Here is a 24,711-nt window from a genome sequence, read left to right on the forward strand (position 1 = left end):
ACTCAAACCAGCTACGGTTTTTATTAATCTGTTGTCATTCATCCTGAATGCATTGCCCAACAGTCTTACTTTCCTTGCTTTGAATTCACCCACAACTATTCCTTCTTCTTGGATCTTTTCAATACTCACAATCCAGGTGTTACCGTGTGGTGGGTATGGCAATGCGTATGCTCCCAACCTCCTCCTCCTCCATGCTCATGTAATTTACACAATTTTCATCTAAGTGGCTCACCCCTAATCAGACTTCAGCCTTAATCTCAGCGGACATTCAGGCTTTCAGATATCCAACAATCCTCCACGTGGCCAGGAAGTAAGACCAAACATACTCTCTGTGAAGAAACCACACTACTAATCTGTTCTGAATCATCTTCTCCTTAAAGATTCATACTGTTAGTCATGGCATGGCTCTTAATCCCTTTAACTTTCAAGAGTATTGCAAAAAGTAGGAACAATTATTCACCAATTAGGTTTCCATCTGTAGCATTTTTTTTCACTTGATCCTCAAATATTTTTTAGAACAGTGTAAGCTAATGTAACATAATTACAGTTGCCTTGCATTTATGGGACGTAAATACAACAGGGACAAATGTGTTGTTTTTTTCCAAAAATACAAACATAAATACCCATAACTCCCACAGGGAAAAGCACACAGTTCACTTAGAACAGCTGTTGGGTGTTTCAAACAATCTGTTAACATTTTTTGACCCATCGCAGGAAATCTTTATGTGCAACATTTTATTCTGCTTATTAACACAATGTGTTGAACTAATCAGAAGCACAAAGATGTGACTTTTGTCATTTTCAGCTGGCATCCTCTGAAAGTAGGATGGCATAGCTGGAGAGGGTAGCAAGCTGCATTCCATTCAACCTCTATTTAAAGCAGCAGCGGGCACTGAGTACTGCAGCAGTTGTTGTGCCCTAACTTTAAAAGTGAAAATTCAAAAAAGAAGCAATGACCAGCACAGGTAAGATGATACTTTTAATTTGCTCAGTGTTGATGATCATGAATCTCCATCATGGTTTTCAAAACTATTAAAGCAAGGCCTGCTGGGTTAGGCAGAGTGGAAAAATATTTGTCTATGGACAATGGTTATCAGATGTTAGCAGTAACATTTGATACAGATCATTTGGTAAAGTTAAGAAATCAAAACAAAAGTAATTTACAACCCTTTTTATTGACCCTTGTTTCAATCCAAGAACTGTTTCATAGATTTAATAGTCTATCCTGCATTTGCTGAAATGGTTTAATAGCCTCATTAAATCAAATTAATGAGCAAAACAAAAAAAATGATGGATCTACATCTCTTTAGAGGAATTCCTCAAAATGAAGAAAATGCCTCATATTCGCAAAGTTTTAAATTAATTGCAGTTTATTGCTCAGCTGAACAAATTATTTGTTTGAGTGACAGACAAGCCTTTTCATTTCTATATGTGTTTCAAAGGTTATGGTTTATATACATAAGTAATATTTGTTTGGTATTGATATAGATGTCACCTTTTCTTTGAAAAGGGTTTTAATCAGCTTGTCTGATCATCATAAGCAAACTTATATAGAAAAATCTTCCACCTTTACATCAGATTTCTACATATCATATTTAAACTGTGTCCTTTTATTATCCATTGTTTATATACAAATTTTCCTACTTGAGGTTGCATGGCAGCTGAAAGGTTATAAGTCCAGTACTATTTATACAAAGAAGGATTTCACTTGGGACACGAGTTGTCTCCTAGAGTCCCACCGAGTAAGAATGGAGATACCAATAGACCTGATGTTGCATTTATGAGCTGTCAGAGTAAATATTGGGCAACGCATTTGGGACTCAATACAAATTCTCTGTGGCTCCTTTGTTAATTTTTTGAGTGATTTTATACTAAACTCACCATTATAAAAGTGTTTCATTAATATCATGCATATTTCAATGATATTACCTAAATGATGAAGACTCCATTAGATTTGGGAATATTATGATTATAACATCATATGTTAAACTAATATAATGTTCCTGTTTCTTGTTAAATTGAATTTTTATGATTGTATTACTATGAATGCTTTTGCTTTCAGTAACTAAAAATCATACTGCTAACTACTCGCTGGAATGAGTATATCTACTCTTTAAAGTAACTCCTCTGCCCAGGCGTGAGATGTTTATAGGTCAAGGAGGTAAATATAAACATTAAGTAAAATCTGTAACACTGTATAGAATCTGAATAAAATCCACATTTGTTTGCAGGGGCTTCCATATTTTCACTGAAAACTAAACATCACTAAAAACGTAAGGCACAAAGTATCATTTTATGTCTAATAAAATATTTTTTTAATGCTTAAAGTACAGAATGTCTATTTCAGCAAAGCAAGGCTCCTGCGCTCCATGACCTAACAATTAACTATGTTAAGATAATAAATTAATCAGCATCAACAGATTTTTTTTGTGTCTGCAAGCCATTTATTTAGAAAAAAGAATGGAAAAGAACAGTTTGCTTATCCTGAAAGCACAGTGTTTAGCAAGTGGGGTTACCAGAGACATAGTAAAAGAAAGAAAGAAAGTCATTTAGTCATTTTCTGTGGTGTGTGCCTGCCATATGATAGACTAACATCCTGTCTGTGGTTGGCCTCTACTGTTGTGATAAGTTCCACTTTCTGCACAACCCCATAATGGAACAAGTGGGTTAGGATAATTGAGAAAAACTTTCAATAAAACCTTTGTTGTCCACACATAAGGAATTTTTGACCCTTCAGATCTGTGGATGAAACATACAAGGTAACAACAAGGACATAAAATAACATAAAACAGCACATAAAAGAATGAAAAGAGTTTAGTGTTTCAATGTAGGTAAAGCCCATTTCATTGTAACGTGAGGATACAGGTGCATAAAGACAAACTATAGTACAGCATAGATCTACCTCAGTCTTCTTGTCATCTGTTAAGTTGCTGGTGGTGTCCTTTTAATCGTTCGGGGAATGGGAGAGGCAAAGGGCTGAGCAGTACATGGAGTACCAGATCTCACTCTGTGTAAATGATTTTTGACCTGTGGATAAAGCAGACAGATATGTGACTTCCCTATAGTTTTTCATAGCAACTTCTGGCGATTCCCTTTTCTCAGTCCTGTGAGGTACATGTGAACAACAACACACACAAAATTAGTCAAATGTAGGCACATCAGATTTTGGGCAGAAAAAAAAATGCTATGAGCTGAATTAAGTAACTGCAATGGGAATAAAGTGCTTTTAAAAAGTGAAAATTGTTGCTGTCCTAGGTAGTAGTTTTTCAAGTTCATTTAATACAGTAATAGGGTAATTAAAAAAAAATAAACTGACTATTTTTGCCTGTCCTGAACTACACATATTTCCCAAAAGTTTTGCTTCGATCTTTTATGTTACTTTTTGTTGGCAAATTCTCCCAATTTTAGTCAAACTATTCTTACTCTTCATAGTATAGTTGCCATACAAAATTATCACACAAGAAACTTGTTTAGAATTCTGCAAACAATCCTTTCCTTCATTTTCTAACCCTCTTATCATGTTCAGAGATGTGCGAAGATAATGTCTGTTCAGGCAGCACTTGACACAATACAATAATCATACTGGACATGGACAGTTAACCAAACCTGAATGTTCTGGGGATATGGGAGAAGAACCGGAGTACCAGATGAAAAACCCACACAGGCGCTGGAAAAATGTGTAAACTAACAGGACTGAGATAAAAATCCAGTACTCTAGGGCTCTTTTGTCTCACACTGACACTGTTCTGCTTAATCTAAAAAAAGTACCTAAAGATTTTTCACTACCTTGACAGACTGAGTATCATTTACTACTGATGAACATAATGGGAGAAAATCCCCACTGTTACACATGACTAATTCTTTTGTTTTTATTATACAGTGCCATTAATCACAAAAGCACTTCCGTGACACTAACTCTACGAGTCACTAATGTGATTAAAATAAGCGCACAGTCTATTCCTCTTCTCATCCCCGTATTAAAGAAGATCAATCAAAGTCATATCTTTAGCATATGGTATTTAAATAGTTTTGACACAGCTTTTAATTAATATACATAGAAAAAAGTTTCTCACATTGTACACAGAGAATGTTATAAATCTGCTGCTTTTGAAAAAAGAACCCAATTATTTGAATATGTCACAAAGTACATGTTATAATTGCCTTTATTTAACCCTAATAGATGCTTTTAGATCATTTGCCTCTATTATTTCTTTCCATGATGATTAGCAGAAAAATCTCACAAAGTGCATTTTACTTTTATGCAAACTGTACAGTTTTGCGTTCCTACTTATTCAATAATCAGAATATCTGCTTTGACACATTGTACTAAATACTTTCAGCCTTCTAGCACTACAATCCTCTTATGTCAATACCCTGACTGTAAACAAACTAAATTAATTATATTTAATCAACATATTCTAATTATTTTTCAGTATCTTAAGATAGTTTCTTACTTGGTAGATATTATGAATTGTGTGTGTTTTTAATACATTTTGTAAAATCCTGCTTCAGTAAGTACTGTGTACATTTTCATTTTTTTTTTCTGATACCCCTTACTCCAGTTTAGGGATATTTTTGCCAATGTTTGATTAAACAGAAAGCAGAAATTTACTCAGAATGGGACACCAGTGGTTCATTAGTCACTACCACATACACACACATTCACACACACACAGACACAACTACTTAGAAATATGAATCGATCAAACACTGATATCGCAAAGATATGAGAGGAATCTACAGTTTCTGAATAAACCAATATGAATGCATGAAAATGAGTATAAACTCCTTATTGGTCCAGGATTGGAATACTAAATACTTTGCCACTGTGACCTGAATTTTTATGTATATATTGTCACTCCATCTACTTATTTTTTAATCCACACTTTGTAGAAATATTTAATTATAATCACAGCCACACTGGAGTTAGCAAACAATTTTCTCTGTACTGTGTGAGTAGACTGGGGTCTGCAATAGAAACATGAAGAGCAGATGTGAAGATTTCATACAAAAGGTACACCCTTTTGTGAATCAAACTTCAGGTGCACCACACTCTTGTTGCACCGTGATGCCATATGTTTTCTTTAAGATTCATAAACAATAATTAAATACTAAAGATGATTTAATAATGTCAGTCTCTTGGTTTTCTATTTAGGTCAGATGGATGCCTCCAGGTATGTTGTCCCGGTCCTACTCATGATTGGCTGGATAGTGGGGTGTGCACTTGTGGTTTACTTTGTTTTCTCATAAGTAAGTATAGTCATTTTTATTTATAAAATGTTCCCTTACTAAAAGTGAAACTTATAGAGAATCCCTATTCTGGGTATTCTTTAACTATGAATGCTTCAACATCTCTTCATTCTGTACACATTTTCATTAGGATAAGAATAATAAATAGAGATTGCATGCTTAAACAATACCTCTGTCACGACAACTCAAAGATCAACATCACAATCCTTAACAACGTGACCATTTTAGTCCTCATTTACAAGATTGGGCTCTTTATCTGTCAAAGTGAGGAGGCCGTATATCATTAGAATTTAGAAAACCCTTAACTATTTTTATCACCAGCACTGATGAAATTATTGCAGCACTATATGAAAAGATTAATAAAATTTGTATCCATCCATTGCCCTATCTACACATCCAAGTCAAGTTCACAAGTGACCAATGCCTATTCTGGTGCATCAGGTGCGAGGCAAGCAGTAACCCTGGATGAAGAGCCAGAAAATATTAGGGCAAATTCTCATATGCAGCCACACTTTATTCAAACAATGCTAGTTAAGAGTCCTAAAAAAACTTTTAAGAAAAGACCCATAATATAAAGTATTAACTTTGCATAGGCAGTAATTGAGGTAAACTTCAAACCCAGGATTTTAAAGCTATGAGGCAGCACTGATAACTGCTGTACTAGCTAATGAATATAACATCTGTCTGCCTATCCCAGACAGTAAAAGGTCCCAAGGTAGTGACGCATATTGCCTATAAATGCATTAAGATAGGCACACAAACACAAGACAATCTTCAGACATGTGACTTCAGTGAAGCTGTTAGTGTAGAGTGTCCCTAAGGACTTGCTCATTTCGCATTCATGTGATCTGACTTGGCTAAAGTAATCCTAAAGTATTTCAAATGATTGCAGCATAGAAAAAGATACCAACAGGAAAGATGAAGTTTGCTTTTTCTTTCTGTTATTTAATATGTTTTAAAACAAAGCATCTCCTTCATAATATCAAAAAAGGTTTAAAATATATTAAATGAACCCAACTTGTGTGCTTTGGCACACAAAGCCACAGTTTGCATTACTAGTGGTAAATGATTTTTTAGCCTTCATTGGCCATGCAGGTTTGTAACCCTTTTAATTTTTCTCCAATAATAAACTGCAGTAAGTCTGATTATTGATATGATTTGGCCTAAGCCTGTTTTGATCTAGAACCTTATTGGTTTCACAGTTAGCACCCTGAATACTCAGCTACATTGCTAAGCAGTTTATTGGGATACTGTAATGAGCCAGGATCAGCTACCGCCTGCTCCTCTAAGACTTAGTAGGCTCTTTGAGTCTTGTCTGTCAAGGAGGGTGCTAGCAAGTGTGCCCACTCATGCTGCGGCCAGCATTGGTGCATGTCCATGCACTCAAAAACAAGCAAGTAAGTTTCTACATTGTCCCTTAGGCACCTCAGGAAGAGTAGCCGTGTGGGCCATTGCCCTCAACCAGGTTGTCAGACCCCCACTTCCTCTCGGCGAGCCTTTTCAGCTGGTTGACATGGTCAGAGAGTTGGTGGACCAGCTCTGCTAAGTTAACCTGTTCAGCCATCCTACTGATTACACCCCCGGTGGTCATCTGAGGTAATAACGGGGGAATAACTACAATAAATGTAGGGATGCCAACCTGACTATCTCTGTTTACTTCCAAAATAAAAAGAAAACTGTGCTCAATGATGACAGAAATGTCACCCTCTTGTGTTCTAACAGAGAACTGATGTCAACGAAGACTTCTTGTTATAGCTCAAAGGTCTCTCCAGCTCTCATGTCAACAAGTAATGACTCTTTCTGGGTGACTGGGTTTTTATGGTCAGGGGCCTAAAAGGGGTGGAGTCAGTTGTCCTCACTGTGCAGTTACTTGGTATTATGAAGGCAAAGGAAGGCTACACAGTTAGAGGCAGCACCTACTCTTGGCCAGTGGTGGTATTACATACTTGGGATCATGTGTGACACTTCTAACAGTCAATCGAGGCTCTGCTAGCCAAAGCTTCATATCGTCTGAAATAACTGAAGGAACCTAATGCAAGAACAAATTTTTTTATTTTGATTTTATGGGTATGGACATTTACAGTATGAGCTATTTTAGCTATATGGTAAATTCAGTTAAACAGATACAAACAAGTTTAATTTCTGAATTACTTGTGATTTCTTACTACAAATTACTTTTAACTGACTCTGCCACCCCCCGTGGTGCTCTGCTGTTTGCATAAAAACTCTTCTTAGTCCATGTGCATAGTTATTTTTCATAAGAAATGATGTCAAAACCCTGATAAAATTAATTCTTCCTGTTCTGGTTTCAATAATCTGTCGTAAACATACCATACCTCTGAAATGCAGAAGACATGTTTTATGAAACTGGCAGCTTTGCCATTGTAAAGTAAGTTTCAAGGCTTTTGCTTTACATTTGGAGTGACGCCCCTTTGGCAGCAGTTGTAAGCCTCTTGGGGAGATGTGATGTTTTTTAAATTAAATTACTAAATACAGCTTCAGCCTTGGATTAATGGCAGCATTCCACCATTATGAAAAAATACCCTTAACTTCAAAAATACCAAACCTATTCTTGTGCCAAATTGGCACAAATGTATTCAGAGTATTGTAACTTACTATTCTCGTAACAACTCATTGTTGGATTCTTGAGAATGGATATTACTTTAATGTGAGTTTAACAGCAGGAAACTATTGAGTCAAATGCTTCATTATAAAATCTAAAGAGGTTGTAATACTGAAAATTGAAGATTTGGAACCTCACAAAGCAAAAGTTTAGGAAGAATAGGACTGCAGCATTAGTGCATTGTTCAGAATATCATTCTGCTGGTTTAGATGTTTTTTTTTTACAGGAAGATAACATTGAAACAACACAAGCAATTTCAAATTCCAAGACAAATTCTATAGAAGCCAAACTTTGGGGTTATGTTCTTAACCTTCTCAGCGTTATGTTTCCCACAGAATTTTGTTTTGTTTCAACAACACTAAAATATTAAATGTAACAGAAACATGTAATTATCGTAACATCAGCATAGTCACAGTAGGAAAGGTCTCTCTATTGTCCACTTGTATACTGATCCAGATTTAGTATATTGGCTTCATGTGATATGTTTTGAAACACAGTCAAACACACATAGGCACTGTTCAAGCAGATGTTAAAATTTTTTTCTTGTAATATATATATATATATTTTTTTACTACTTGAGCATGACAGGATAAAATGTCAGTGCCTAACCCACATGATTAACACCGCCTACTGTACAGCACAAGGCATAGTGACATGCACATTTTCCCTGACACGAACATTGACAGTTGCTGCATTGTGAACACTGCTTTGGAGTCAGACATCTTCCTTGTCCTTCAACTTGATTGTAATCATTTTGCCTTTATTCCACACAGCTACTGCACCACGTTGCAGCCTAATATATTCATGTCACCAGGCGTAACACGGTTGTTCAGTCATAAAATGTATCAGTTTTCCTTTGTAGTAAAGTCTCTAGCAGTTCAGGTTGGGTATAGAAATTGTCCATCATTATACAATGCCCCTTGGTCAAGCAAAGGGTCTGCCAGTGACAGTACAGATAATGCAGCAATGACATATTGATCGTACTTGTTATCTGACTTTATACCTCTACTGGTGTAAAGTATCAAGTTTCATCCACAGCTTGCTTTGCCCAGCATGTAGAACTTTATACTGAATCATACCCATTTGGATGTGATGTAGATGTCAACCTTCTCTTGTGACCCATTAGACTTTCTTCAATATTTATGTCATAATCTGGAACATACACCTTCTGCATATTTTTGATGATGCACATTACACAATTTGTATAGTTTTGTCACTGGGTGATTGGCTTCATCAAAGTAATGTAATGCAGGTATGTCATAATAAGTGAAAAACGTACTGTATAACTTCAGCAAAAATGGGTGTCTGCAACTACCGGTTTGTGACTAGTATCATCTCTGGACTGACCCACTATGCCATTTATCAAGAGACTGAAGAACAACCACATGACCTCTGCAGTAAAAGTCTGCCAATGATAAGCAAATGGATTCCTATTTCTTTTTCAACACTGCCCAGCATAGTGGTTTGTTTTCTTCATCAGACTATCATTAACAAATCATACATAGTCTAGATAGCCATGATCAACAGACATCTTTATATTAGGGTTACCCATACATGGGCCATGAGTAGTATGAAGTTGACACTGAACATGAACATCACTGAAACTTGGAAGGTTGGAATCTACAAAAACAGGTGTCAGTTTCACTGTCCATGTCAACGTCTGATGACCAATTCACATCATCGTCATTATGGCTTGATTTGGGCAATGATTCAGTTTCAGTTTGTTCTAAAACTGGCTTTTTGTTTGCCATTGCATTTTTGGTAGAAAGCTTTGCCCCACTCATGAATATTAATGAGTTGCCACACAGGTACTATGAGTTAGCAGAACCTCATGCACACCATTAATATATCATTACATCTCACCTCAACTTTAACCATATTTACACAGAAATGAGAGCCTGAGTAACGCTCAGAGTCAACGCCAATGAGGTTAATTGAATTTCAGGTTTGGTTCTTAAAGAGGAATATATCATGTCTAGATCTCCTTGTTAGACAGCCATTTTGTGACACTCAATATGCTCAGTTTTTTTAAATAAATAATCTTAAATATTTAACACCCACTTCATTCAACCAATGACAATATCTATTGTAACTCAAACCATATGGGGACTACAGAATAATGTTTACAGTTTGAACATTCTTTAGTGTGGTAGCAGCATGCAGCACTGGTCAAGCCAGACAACCTTGATATTACGTATGGTCACATGTTATAGACAATTGCAGGCTGTCCAGGATCAGTTCCTACCTTGTATCTGATACTGCTGTAAAAGACACAAACTCTGGCTTCAGGAGATGAATAAATAATAGATGGATGGATACTATTGTTTCTGTATAGTGGCACAGTATCTCTGTGGATAGTATTGCTTATTATGGAGAATGGACCTCAGTTCAATTTTCACTATGGTGTCTTGTTTGTGCAATGTTCTACCAGGACTCTTACACACTTCTGCAGCCCAAAGATATTCTGAAGAGTTAATTGGTGACATTACTTGACCCCAGGTGTGTGAATGTGGTTACATGTATTTTATTTTTACAGTCTCCTTTTGGTTTGCACCTGGCACCATTGGCTGCTGCAAGACAATCTTTCTGTGACCTTCTACTAGATAAAACAGGGTTATAAATAGTGCATAATTTGAACTTTATTCAAAAAGTAATTTAAGGTAAAATTATTGTTAGCATTAATTTTCAGATTTAAATTTTTATACAGAGTATCATTAAAAACATTTCCTAGTTGTGAATCAAATTACATAGCTATAAGACAGTAAAGAAATTGGTCAACAACAACACAATAAAAAAGGCTTTTACTAAAAAGGAACAATTTGTAGGCTGTGAGTGAAATTTAGCTACTTCTGTTTCTTATTTAGTTGTATACTCTGCATTCATCCACCCATTTCCTTTTCCTGTCTTTTTCTCTTAAGAACATGGTCGTATATATTTACAATCCAGTATGTCTTTCAGTGTATACTTACTCTGTGCCGTAATGGAGACAAGCTGAGCAGCTGGCTGCAGTTCTTATATAAATTAGTTCTCTGAGGAGTTCTGGGAAAAGCTGAACATGCTGCCTCATGAGAATCTTAAGAGTTTTTTGGAGGACTGCTGTTAGGGTCTCTACTTAGTGCAGAAACATGCCATTCTGTGTAGTGACCGCATGCAGTGGACCTCATCTGTATTTCTTTGGTTATATATGTTAATACAGTGGACTCTTTCTCTTTATTCCCCCACACTATAATCCTGTTTGTCTGGGGTCAGTGTTTTGGGTATCATGTGTAATGCTATCAGCAGCACATATGTTTCAGCTAAAGAGATGAAAAAAAAAAGAAAAGGCTGCTTGGTTTTACTGCTGACAACATTCTGTTCAGCTTGTTGAATTTCCATTTCAGCTATGTCTTGTTTTATTCTCTCCAATAATGCTCAGCTGTGATCTTTTGATTTAGACTATCCACAATAACAAGAATTAGACTGAAAGAGAAAAAAAGAAACCGCATGCTCTGAAATAAGCTCTATTTGAAAAGAGGTTTCACAATCCTTTCCTCATTTCAGCTCTGTCCCTAGCAACAAATATCAGGTGGAAATTACAAAGCAATTATGTACCATTTCAGCAGACACCGTGTCATCTGCAGTACTTAGCACTCAAGCCTGTTCTAAAATTTGTTACTGCCATTCATTAAGAAAGGAAGGAAAGACTTTTTCAAGAGCGCTTCATCGCCGAAGCACATAGTTTTTCTCCTTATAAAAGGATTAATTGTAGTTGCTTGGATGACAACAGTGATAATATTAATCAGAATTGACTTTGTGATTGAACAAAGAGCTGGAAGATGAAAGACTTTCTTCTTTGTGGAAACCATCAATCTTTATTTTAAGTGCACTGTCCTCAAATGCAATCTCTATGCCCTGTTTTCAATTTCATATTTGAATGTTATATACCATCAATAAAATAACGATGTATAAATTCACAATTTCAATTAATATATTTGAGGATTTATTTATATCTCTATACCAGTGAGTGCCCTCGTTGTAATTTCTATATCATTCCACTTGAATACAAGTTTTTGGCATTAAATTTTAGTTTAAATATTTTGATAAATTTAAGCTGGTAATATTGTTTAAATATAAAATAATTATGAAACATAAGAATATTCATAAATGTAGAAATGTTGAATCAGTAAGCCTGACTTTATGTAACACATTAACAAGTTTCATATGCAATATGCTGTATAACCACAACAACTTGAACCTTAGTATTTACAATAAAAAAGATATCTCTGATGGCCTAATGTATGCAAACTAGTATAGTAAAAAATGTAACCATGTTTAGGGTTCTCCAAGTTCCTGCTTGTCTTTTAAAAAAAAACTGAAATTGGAATGGTACTTACTGAGGGCATTGGTAGTACTGTCGTCAAATTACTATGTTTGAAATATCTTGGTTTTAAACACCTGAAATCTATGTTGATGTACTCTACCGTTATCCCTTTCAATGTCTCAAATGCTGGCTTAATGCTGTGCCATACATGTCTTTTTTGACCTGATTGTGACATGCCTTTTAAGTGCCCTGAACAGCAAATTTTTCACCCCAAACCTAGTTCATATTGATAGACATTCTTAACCTGTAACACAATGGTCCTAAGTTTTAAGTGCTGTGAAAACATTTTTGCTCCCTTCCCAATATACTCTATTTTTGAAAATTTGTCTCAATAAACAGCTTCAGATCTGTAGATAAAATGTGATATTGGATAAAGTAAACCAGAGTTAACATATAACACCATTTCTAAGTTGATACATACCGTATTTCCCTGAAAATAAGACCTACTCCGAAAATAAGCCCTAGCATGATTTTTAGGCTGCTCTGTAATATAAGCCCTACCCCAAAACTAAACCCTAGTCAAGATTGTCAGCTGAAAAGTAAAGCACCTAAGGCCAGGTTTATACTTCACACGATGCAACGCGTGTGCCTGAAACATCCATTAAATTCCGAGGACACCTTGCCACAATATCACTGAAAGGGATGTTAGATAGATAGATAGATAGATAGATAGATAGATAGATAGATAGATAGATAGATAGATAGATAGATAGATAGATAGATAGATAGATAGATACTTTATTAATCCCAAGGGGAAATTCACATACTCCAGCAGCAGCATACTGATAAAGAACAATATTAAATTAAAGAGTGATAACAATGCAGGTATACAGACAGACAATAACTTTGTATAATTTTAACGTTTACCCCACCGGGTGGTATTGAAGAGTTACATAGTGTGGGGGAGGAACGATCTCCTCAGTCTGTCAGTGGAGCAGGACATTGACAGCAGTCTGTCGCTGAAGCTGCTCCTCTGTCTGGAGATGATACTGTTTAGTGGATGCAGTGGATTCTCCATGATTGACAGGAGCCTGCTCAGCGCCCGTCGCTCTGCCACAGATGTCAAACTGTCCAGCTCCATGCCTACAATAGAGCCTGCCTTCCTCACCAGTTTGTCCAGGCATGATTAATGATTTAATAATTTCATCCATCAATCCAGGGATGTGCCCATTCCAGCAAGATGAACAGAAGCATACACATACACTAACATTACTTTAGCGTCTTTGAAAGGAAAATGGAGCACACTGTGGAAACCCACCAGGAAAACATACAAACTCCAGGCAGGGAACACCAGCGACATGACTCCCTGCGAAACAGCAGCGGTACTGCTCTGTCACCGTGCCACCCCCATACTGTATGTATAACTATTAACAGTATTTATTATTTAAACTAAGTTAATGATTTATCTGTAAAATGTAACATACATACTTTAATGCATTTCATCATGAAAGTGATATCAAGTATAAATCTAAGAATTCTAAATGTGCAGAGAGTTGGAATATCATAAATTTAATGTGTTCTGTGTGGTGATCTATTGCTGCTTGCCGCTGCTGTCAGGTCAGGAGGAAGCCCCAGAAGCGCATAGCAATTAACAACTGGGTCGGTTTTAAGATGACGTTTACGACAGTCTAATGATAAAGTAAACTACGAGCTTAAAGTGGACATTTCGAGGTTAAAGCCAAAATTTCCACTTTAACCACAAAATAGACCTTTTCACTATGTCCTTAACTTTTTTCACTGTGGCCTAAATACGCCGCCGTATATTCTGATGCTATTGTGAAGGTGCAAAAAAAAAAAAAAAAAGATGGCATGTGAGTCTTTTAAAATATATCGTGTCATTATGTTGGGGAATATGCGACACTTGAATATAAAAGCACCATGACTACATTTGTATGTCGGAATTTTGCTTCACCACATCAAATCATTCATGAAACATTGAAGTATGCACATTGATCCCGAAGGATCCTAAAAGCGGCTGGAGTAGCAAGAAATTCAGGCTGCAATTCAGGGTTTGAATGTAGAGACTTATGATGATATTCCAGAAGAAGATGACATGACTGTATTTGAATGAATGTAGATTGTTGTACATGAGTAAATATAAGATATCCCCTGAAAATAAGCCCTAGTGGATCTTTTGGAGTAAAAATTAATATAAGACCTGGTCTTCTTTTCGGGGAAATATGGTAATATATTTAAGTAATAAAATCATTGTCAATGTGAAAAGTTAAATACCTTTTTAGTTACTCACTCATACAGCTGACCAAAGTTAACTGATAATTAGACTCAGCTGACTGGTGAATCTAAACCTCACCACACACTGCCCCTTACACTGAGTAGTCACCAAAAGGTTTCTAGAAGACACTCTATACCTTAATCAAAGGAAACTCCAGAAACAGCATGAGTTAGAAAACCATTTCTATGGCCACCACACTGCAGTGAGAGCCATTATTTCCAAATAGAGAACATTGGAACATTGGTGAACCTTGCCAGGAAAGGCCCATTTGAAACATTTACCTCAAGGGCCCGGTGATGTCTCATTCAAGAAATCACAGAGAATCACATAAGAGCATCTAAAGGACTGCATGTCTTTCTAGTCTCAGCTATGGTCAGTGCTCATGACTTCACAATAAAAACAGACTGAATAAAAATGGGTTAACGCTTTAGTTTTGGTACTGCAAAAATTCATCTAGTACTCATTTACTTTTATGTAACAAGTCCTTAACAAAGACTTCTTTTGGTGTTCATAACACTTACAAAGCATGAGTAAAGTGGTTATTCATCTCTGTGCAATGTTATCATTTGATATACTAGTAAATGTATTATGAATATGAAGGATTCACACTGAACTATGTAATATCAAGAGACATATGTCTCACCTAAACCACCACTAACCGTTCCAAAGTGAAGTCTTTTTAATTAGGCCACACTGCAATGCACAGATGAATGACTGCTTTACTGATAATTTGTAAGTGTAATGAACACCAAAAGAAGCACGTCTAAGGTCTTGTTACATAAGAGTAAACATAGGAGTAAATGAGTAATAGATGCATTTTTTTTTGCAGTGGAAAGGCATAAACCTCTGCCATTGAAAAACTGCATCAGTGCTCATCCTGGATTTGCAAGCAACACATATATGATCCCCCAAGTCTGTTGGAATAATTCTATGTACAGGTGAGTCAAAAGTTGAACTGTTTGGATGACTCAGGTCCCATCATGTCTGGTAAAAGTTAATGCACTATTCAACAGTACATTCGTCATACTTACCATAAAACGGGATGGTAGTGTAATGATGTAGGATACTTTGTTGCCTCACAACCTGAAACACTTGCCATTACTGAAGGGTCAATGAATTCTGTAGGCTACTGTACCAGAATGTCTGGTTAACTGTCCAAGACTTAAAGCTGAAACATAATTAGATTATGCAGCAGGAAAAGGGCCCACAACACAAAAGAAAGTCTGTAAATTAATTTCTCATAAGAAACAAAATTACAGTTTTGCAGTGGCCTAGTCAAAGTCCTGACTTGAACACATTAAAGATGCCATGCCAAGACCTGAAAGGAGGGTACACTGGATTCCTAGGAACAGAGTCAGTCATATCATCATCTACATCCCAGTCAATGGGCTCCAATGGGATTAGCACACTATTGATTTTTTTGTTTTGTTTTTTTCTGTTAGAAATATTCTTTATAGTGTCAGGTGTGAATACCGTCTGTAGGAATGAAAAATGAGACGTATTCTATTAGTATACAATGGAATGGGTGAGTGAATGTTTTGTGAGTGATTGGGATGTCATAAGTACTGCACACTACAGTTATGCTCTGTTGAATTCATTTTAATTTGCTTTTTTACACTTAGATTTAAGTGCTAGGCTATTAGTGCATGATAGTTTTGAATAAACAACAATTATACACAAAGTACCAAACTCGAAATTCTTCGAAAACTCAAATAAAAATCCGAGTTCCTTGCTTATCAAGTAAACTGCAGTTTTCCACGTTTTTTGCAGTGAAACAAGCACTTTAAGGCTAAGTTACGACAATGTGAAACATATGGTGAACAGATATTTTTTTTATTTGTCCAAAACATTCTCCAAATTAAAATCAATGTTCCCATTATTGGCAAAGAAATATTGAATGATTGGAAGATTATGTATGAACAGTTTGGCTTTAGTATAGTTATAGCATTTTTATGTCTCTTAATCTGATAAATAGACACACAATCATTTTGCTAGAATAGTATATTATTGTATTATGGTGGAACAGACTGATTAAAAAAATAATAATAATAAAAATATATAAAACAATAATAAAACTTCATAGATGTAGATAGTCTGAAATGAAATGTTTTTTATATGCACACCAAATTGAAAATAAAAAAATATATATAAGCCAGACTTTAACAACTAAAAACCTTTAAATCTACATTTTTAAAATTTTATATAACCCTTAAAAACTTCAGCCAAGTTCAAACAAATATCAAAAGGCACACTTTTAAATTTGGAGTGGTTGTTCTGAGGCTAAGGGTCTGCACTGGTACCTGGAAGTTTACTGGTTCAAATCCTGTTGCTGCTAGAAGGGATCCTACTCTATTGGCTTCTTGAGCTAGGCCCTTAACCTGAAAATTGCTCCAGGGCGCTGTACAATGGCTCACCTTGCACTCTGACCTCCTCCTTCGGGGATTCATACAGTGTATCAAAAAAAAAAAAATGACACCGCCCATTAATGTGTGCAGGAACTACATGATGACAATTTTTCTCTCATAAAGGTCTATTAGTGATATCAGCACTGAATGACAAGAAGGTGCAAGCAAATCAGAATAAATGCAAAAATGAAGACAGTGTGGTGTGATGGCTACAGCACTGGACGTCAAACTACAAGGCTGTCCATTCAGTCTTCCGTGCATGTCACTTAATATGGCTGCAACCCAAGTATGAATTATGCTTTTTGATTTCTCAAGCACTTTCAATACCATCCAGCCATTACTGTTAAGGTTTAAACTCAGAGATATGCAGGTAGATGAGCCTATCGTGTCCTTAATGATGGACTATCTGTCAGGTAGGCCACAGTTTGTGAGACTCAAGGCCTGTGTCTCTGATGTGGATGTGAGCAACACTGGAGCACCACAAGGAGCAGTCCTGTCTCATTTTTCTCTTCACTCTGCACACATCAGCCTATAAATATACAGTAACACCAGGTCATGTCACTTACAGAAATTCTCTGATATGATTCTGCACTTACAGGTATATTGATAAGGGATGTAGGAATCAGATGGAGGACTTAGTTTCTTTGAGCAAAGAAAATTGTCTGCTTCTTAACATTAGCAAAACCAAGAAAGTGGTTATTGACTTTCACTGCACCAAAGAGCCTCTATGTCTGATCACTATTTAATGAGTAAATGTAGAAGTGACCCACTCCTACAAGTACTTGAGGGTCCACATTAATGACAGTTTGGACTGGTCTCGGAACTATTTAAGAAAGGGCAGAGCAGGCTCTTCTTCCTTTCGACACTACATTACTTTAATGACAGTAATGACATCCTTCACATCTTGTACAACTTTATGATGGCCAGTGAGATTTTCTACGCTGTGACATGCTGGCCTTGTAATATCACTTCAAGAGAGGCCCACCAAATCAAAATGCTAATTAAAAGGACAAGCTCAATTATAAAACACATTCTGGACCCCCAGGAAGACATAGCAAAGGAGAGAATTAAAACAAAACTGAGGGTCATGATGAACAATGCTGTACATCCCTCTCTGACACTCTGAGGACTTTAAACAAGAAAATTATTCAGCAGAAGTGTGTCAAGAAACGCTGCTAGGGCTCCATTATACCAACAGAAATATGCCTGCATAATGCCTAACTGGGACTGTGACAGCCAAGTCAAAACTTTTCCTTCTTTCAAATTTTATTGCATTGTAGTTATTCTAGAGTGTGTTCAGACCAAAGCGTGTGTATATTTATTTATTTACGTACCTATTTATGTACGTATTTATTTAAAGAGCTTCTGTAAAAAAACAAATTTCCCCCTGGGTACAAATAAAGCTCTACTTATAGCTACAACTATTTAAACTATTTGTAGTTAAACTGCGCCCTTATCTTGTAGGATGCCTTGTGTAGAGATGTCTGCCAAATAAATAAAACAAGCACATTAAAATAAGAGAAAATAGCACAAAACAATCCTCAGTATGATGAAACCAGATTTTGTCAATAAAAGGCATTACGTTCCTACCTAATAAAATCATTTATATCTGGAACCGTCTGAATTTAGCATTATTTTTCTCTTTATCTGTATACTGTATGCAATGGCAGGTTACAACTTTTATTAATATATATTATAATATATATAAACGACTTTTACTACGAAGAGATGTGCTACATAAAATGCAAAATGATTGATTGTGAAAACATTAACAAAAATGAAGACATAAATAGCTGAAACATTGTGTGCCTAAATGTATTTCTTTCTTAAATATATTTTTTCTATTGCAAGGGCACACTGACCTAAGTTTTCTCCAACTCCTATACTTACTGCTAGACTGGTATTTTCCACTCATAAAATAATTTATTAGTTTTGAACAGATCAAAGAAGAATTTCTTACTGAGTGAGGTTTTAGGCAAATGTTATCCAAGGATACATGTGGCTATCAGCAACTTAACTTCAAACCGTACTAATATCTCCCAGATGAAGTCATGAGTAAATGTTTTAATCTCAGATTATATTTTGGTTTTCTATTTATTTATATTGATAATTTAAGAAAGTTATGAAATGTGTTATGATTTAACATTATTTTGTTACTTTTGGCATCATCATTTTGTTTTTATGGACACCACTTTAGGCATTTAGGCATGGGTGCAGTCAATTAATAGTAACAATGACAGTTGTCGGGCCTGGCGTGTCTCATCACACAGACGGGATTATCACATCAGTCCCCATAGCATTTAAGACGGCAGCACAGTGTTCACATTTTTTTTTCTGTATTAGCATTAGTTGAAGGTATCATATATTTCTGAGGTGGTAGAACCATCTCATTTTTTGTTTTTAAAATTTGACTTTTGTTTCACAATATAAAGGCTGTGGTGTTTCTTATAGTTTACCTTTTAGTGGAATTCTGACGTTTTACTTGCCTTATCCCATCGGTTTATCTCATCTTCTGGTCTGTTGTTTTGAATCTGCCATCTTGCATATACTGTAGTGCTCTAATTTAATCCTTAACAGACTCCAAGTCTAAAACTTCAAAAACACTCTGCCTCCCCTGCATATTTTAATTATTTAGTTAAATTTATTAAAAGAGTTAAATAATGCAAAACTCACAATTTAAAAATCTAAATCCAAAAATACTACGGAACAAAAACTAAACTTAATTAATTAGCTAGTATGATATAGGGTTTTTGCTTACTGAAGGTTTTATTTTCTGTAAATAATCTGCATTTTCCCTTCATTGTAACTTGATATTTTCAGTATAGTTTTGGTGATATCATTAAACCATCATTGTATGTTTTGATTTTGATAACAGGTGCAGACATTCAGTGTATTTTCAATTGCCATGGTCTTATTGTTGTTAGCAACGCCACCCTGTTTTTACCATCTGACTTTCAGAAATGTAATACAAAATGGAGCCAAAGAAAACATTTGTGAACAAATGTTACAGCAAACTAGTTGAGGTAGCAAGGGTCTTTAAATAGCCCTCAGGCCATTGCGCACCTAATGATTGCAGCACCAATTGGCTATAATCCATTAGAGGTCCTGTAATCATGAAATACAACAAAGGGCAACGGAAAGAACACATAAAAAAAAAACGCACAAAATGCAATGTAAAGGGAAAAATGGGTAAGAAAACACTGGAAAATGACAAACACAAAAAAAATGATACGAAGAAGAAGGGAGACATCAATTCTAATGTAAATATGAATATTAACAAAATAATTAAGAATATAACTATTCAGAAATGTTCAATTCTTGATTTTTGTATGATGCTAAAAAAACGACTATCCACAATAAGATTACCAAGATAAAGGGTCTCAGATTTTGATTTTCAGAAAAAGTTCAGAAAAAGGAATAAGACTGTTAAGAATCTTGAATTTAGACCTGGCTCTTTCAATTTATTTTGAAATGTATTGTGCACCCTTTAGGAGTATTTAGAAAAAGATGCCATCATAGTTTTTATAGTAAAAATGCATGTTGCCAGACATGTAGGTGTGACATGTGATGTTACTTGAGTAGGGCATATAACATTAGTACACTAGTACAGAACTTTACAAATGTCAGCTTCCAGCTTTTTGATATCCTTTGCTGAATTAAAGAAGTACTAAAAACACAGCTCTTCAGTGTAGTTAAGCTTCTGTTAGGTTTGCCGTCTGGTTTTGAAACTTTTGTTTTTGACTTTAAGTTCGGTTTTTAGGTGCGCTCACTTACTGTATAATGTGGAAAGCTAATACTGCAGTCACCATATATATCTGCCTGTCTGTCCATCCGTCTGCCATCAAGAAACAACTTGGCACCCTGTGGACTGATGTTGTTGAAATTTGTCACATTTCTTCTTAAAAAAAAACGAGTGAGGAAAGTTACATTTTCGTGGCCATATCTCAATTTCAGTGCTCTAAACTAATTTGTGAAGTGTCAAAATCTCCCTCTGAAAAGCATTGGCAAATTTGCAAATTCTTCTATTTTAAAACAGACACATTATGTGCAACTTCAGGCTACTGTTTCAAATTTACTTTGAGAAGTGTCACCTCAAGTTGTATATTCTGTTTATATTCCTCCTTTACCCGTCCGACAACCACTCCTGACAGCCAAGCGAATCTCTAGTACAAATTAATTAAAATCTGTTGCTGTGTGCATGTAAGCTGCTTGAACACTTCTCCTGTGTCAGGTAAGTTAATCACAAGAGTAATGAAGAAAAGCACATGTCACTTTTTATCAAATGAATATAAGAGGAAAACAGATTTTGAAATGAAGACAGAACTGTTGACCAATGAATAAGGGTGGCAGTGGGGACTTCAGTTCAAATGATCAACGTGAATGCATTTCCTCTGCATGCACTGTACTAATTTTTCTTGAAGAATTTAGCAAAAAATGCATGTGTTTTGCATACAAGTGGATTATGTGACATGAGTAACATGAGATTATTTAATGGACATTTTTATATTGGTTGCTGTGGTCCACCTTTGGTCTCCATAGGAGCCCATTCTATGAGAAACATTTTTCTCAACCATCACAACAAACCACATGGAGAAAGTAACATGAAAATGAATATTATTTTTGAGTGGAGTATCTTTTTAAGTCTTTGTGTACGTCATTCAAATATGAGTGTAAGAAACTAGAAATATAACTTTCATAGATCCTCCACAGCCAACAACTAAAAATAGGACAACAGTCAAAGCCATTTATGTTCTGGACTTCCTGACTCTTATTTGCATTTTGTCTTGTGGAAATTGTATCTTTTTCTGTGAAATAGCTTTGGGCTGAGGTTCTATGAGTGGGTATTTTCTATTTCTAAGAAAATATGCTTTATTTTCAGTTATATACCTTCTTATAGTGTGTTTTTTGATGTGCATATTAATCGATTGTTAAGATTATAGTCCTGGTTGCTGAATATGTTTGCGTGTGACAGTTGGGTTACGAGAAATTTTAAAACCAATAAAAATTGCATTCTTTAAATGGTTAAGAACTTCTGATTTAAGTGCATGTACACTATTTGGCAGGATGAGAGTTGAACATATTGAGGGTGTATGACGTCAATTTGCAGATCGCAATCAAATAATAATAATAATGAAATAAAGACAAAGAATGATGCTGTTTTCAGGTGTCTCATGAAGGCAACGTTACTGTTTGCTACCAGAAATAAGTGACCAGGCGGACATCATGACAGGATTTATTTTCCAAGAATTTACGCAAATGTTTGCAAAGTATTCTCATATCCTGACAGCGCCCTTTGTCATCATCTGTGTTTTCTGGGATACTGTACTGGCATCTCAAAATCCACACAAACTGATAATTGCTACTACAGCTATAGTTCTGTAGGATGATATCAAAACATCAGTTTTTTTTTGTTTGGTCGGCACGTATCTCAGACATTTCGCATCATACACATCTGTACATTATAATTAATTATGTGAACATTGCCGGCTTGATTCGGTAGTATTTATTGGTTTCTTTGATATATCAAGATTATGAGTAAATAAAAAACTCTGATAAAAAACTGATAAGATTATAAAAATACTCTTCATAATAAGCTATAAGGTGAGATAAGTTTTTCTGTTACTATGTATTTTAGCTGCATATACAAGGGCTTAGACATGAACAAAGTAGTTCTCATACTTGCTAAACTTCATAATGTTCTGAAATAATTCACTTCTGAAATTCTGTGAAATACAAGGTGAGCGTGGCAACAGAAAACTGTTTTAATTCTGTAGAATCATACCGTGACTGAGTTCCAAAACATTGTGTTCATTCTGCCTTTAAACTAAAAATCAAGCAGGATAAGATGAAAGTATTTATGCATAATTTTAAGATAAGAGATGTTCTATGATGTAAATGCATGCAGTTTAAGACCATTTGATATTTTATGTAACTAGCTGGGCATTCCTTAATTGGTTCTTTTGTCTTAGGAAGTGTTATATAAGGAAAATTAAGTACAGCAGATGGGGTGTCGACATAATCAGCAATCATGAAAAAACATTCTTTTCCCAAGCTTGTGAATACTATTTGCATCTAAAGTGACATCCAAATGTCCCATGAAATTAAAATCACAGAAATAAAAGTGGATTAAAATTTATGAAATGCTATCTTGTAAAGTTCTCCATCTCCTGTTTCTGAGCCACTGCCCTCAACAAAGTATACACATGTCACTGGCTACATCTGTGCAACAGCTCTAAAAATCAGTAAGCATTTTAATTTTATGCCCCTTATCTGAATTTTAATTGTCTGCTCACTCTAAGGTTGTTGCAGAATGTACTGAATATACCTCATAAATATTGACTCCTTTATATTCTTTCAATATTTAACACTTGATATTTAGTGATACCTTCAAATGATTTTGTTTTCATCTCAAAAGTCCTGTATTTTCATTACATATATATAAATTGTAACTGATAATATTTTTCCTCTTTTTCTGTTGTGCAGTATGTAGAAAGACATGTTGACATGAACTGAAGACAACCACCTCTCCAGAGAAGATGAAACTGAAAGCATATGGAGAAATCAAAGATTTTGTCTCAATCAAGTTTTAGCAATCAAAGTGATCACCTGGAGAATATGACTACTTTGTTAATACATTTCTCTTAAAATATTTAGTCAGACACCATGGTACATGACAAAGAAAAAAATCTTCATCAGAGTTTAAAATTAATTTAGTAAATGAACACCAGATCATATTGTTCAGCCAGTATAAGCAACTTTAACGTTTTGTTCTCCACCATGTATAGATCTATTTTACAGAGAAAAAAAATTGTCAGCCTTCATATAATGGAACATTTTTTTCGGTTTATGTTTCTCCTCATAGTATAAGTAGAGTACTTTTTTATTGTGTGGCTGTTGTTCTTCAATTTGTTTTTGTAATTTTTTAATGTTCAATGTTTTCAGTGTGTATTTACCATTTAACATAATAAATTAATATTTTACCTCATATCAATGACTGCTTATATTGAATAAAAGCCATTTCATCTGATTGGGTGAAACAACCAGAAAGTATAAACCACATTACATGTAATAACCCCAAATGCACATACTAACATCCATCTGTAGAGTTTCAGAAAGCCTTAAGGTCCAATTTTAGGGAAATGAAGTCACTCTTTAAGAGTACTTCTGCATTACAGCTAAAGTCATTCCTGTAGTCAAGTGACTTTGCATTTAGCCATCAATGGGCAGCGTTGAGGGAAAAACGAATTAAAATGACAAATGTGCAAATAAATCAATAATATGTCTTCAGCTCTCATGTTGACATATACACACACACACACACACACACATATATATATACAGTATATATATATATATATGTGTGTACTCGTAATACACCATACCAAAGCAACAACATTATTTGATATGTGTGAACCTCTTTTTTATCTGCAAAATGGCCTTTTTGCTTGTTATCTTTAAAGAAAAAATTCTGCCAAATAAGATAATAGAAGTTGTAAGTAATTAATTAATTATTGAAAAAAATGTCAAATGACATCCCATCCCATGAAAGTAACTTTAAATATTGTATCAAATAATTTTACTGTTAAATCAGTGTAATTAAAGAGAGCACACTCTCTGAACTTGTGTTTGACTCTGCGTTTCCCTATGTCATCTTGTTACCTTTTGCTTCCAATCACAAAACTGAGTTTTATCTATAATGTAACCACAAACACATTTAAAATGGATAGCTTGTTAAAATTAATTATATTGGGATATTGCTGGTTATAATTGTATGCTTGCTATTACCTTCCATTTAAGAGAACATTATTGGGACTTTTTGTGGATTTACTGTATATATTGT

General features: G+C 35.2%; 1 protein-coding gene across 1 annotated transcript; it reads left to right on the forward strand.

The window, feature by feature from the left end:
* Positions 1-810: 810 nt before the first annotated feature.
* Positions 811-23,858, forward strand: LOC114646353 (sarcoplasmic/endoplasmic reticulum calcium ATPase regulator DWORF-like). The gene is made up of 3 exons (XM_028794512.2): positions 811-965; positions 5,156-5,250; positions 23,355-23,858. Exons 1-2 carry the CDS (start codon positions 953-955, stop codon positions 5,248-5,250), a joined length of 108 nt encoding a protein of 35 aa, XP_028650345.1. The 5' UTR covers positions 811-952; the 3' UTR covers positions 23,355-23,858.
* The last annotated feature ends 853 nt before the right edge of the window (positions 23,859-24,711 follow it).

The sequence above is a fragment of the Erpetoichthys calabaricus genome, chromosome 2 (genome assembly GCF_900747795.2).
Source record: "Erpetoichthys calabaricus chromosome 2, fErpCal1.3, whole genome shotgun sequence".
Taxonomy (NCBI): domain Eukaryota; kingdom Metazoa; phylum Chordata; class Cladistia; order Polypteriformes; family Polypteridae; genus Erpetoichthys; species Erpetoichthys calabaricus.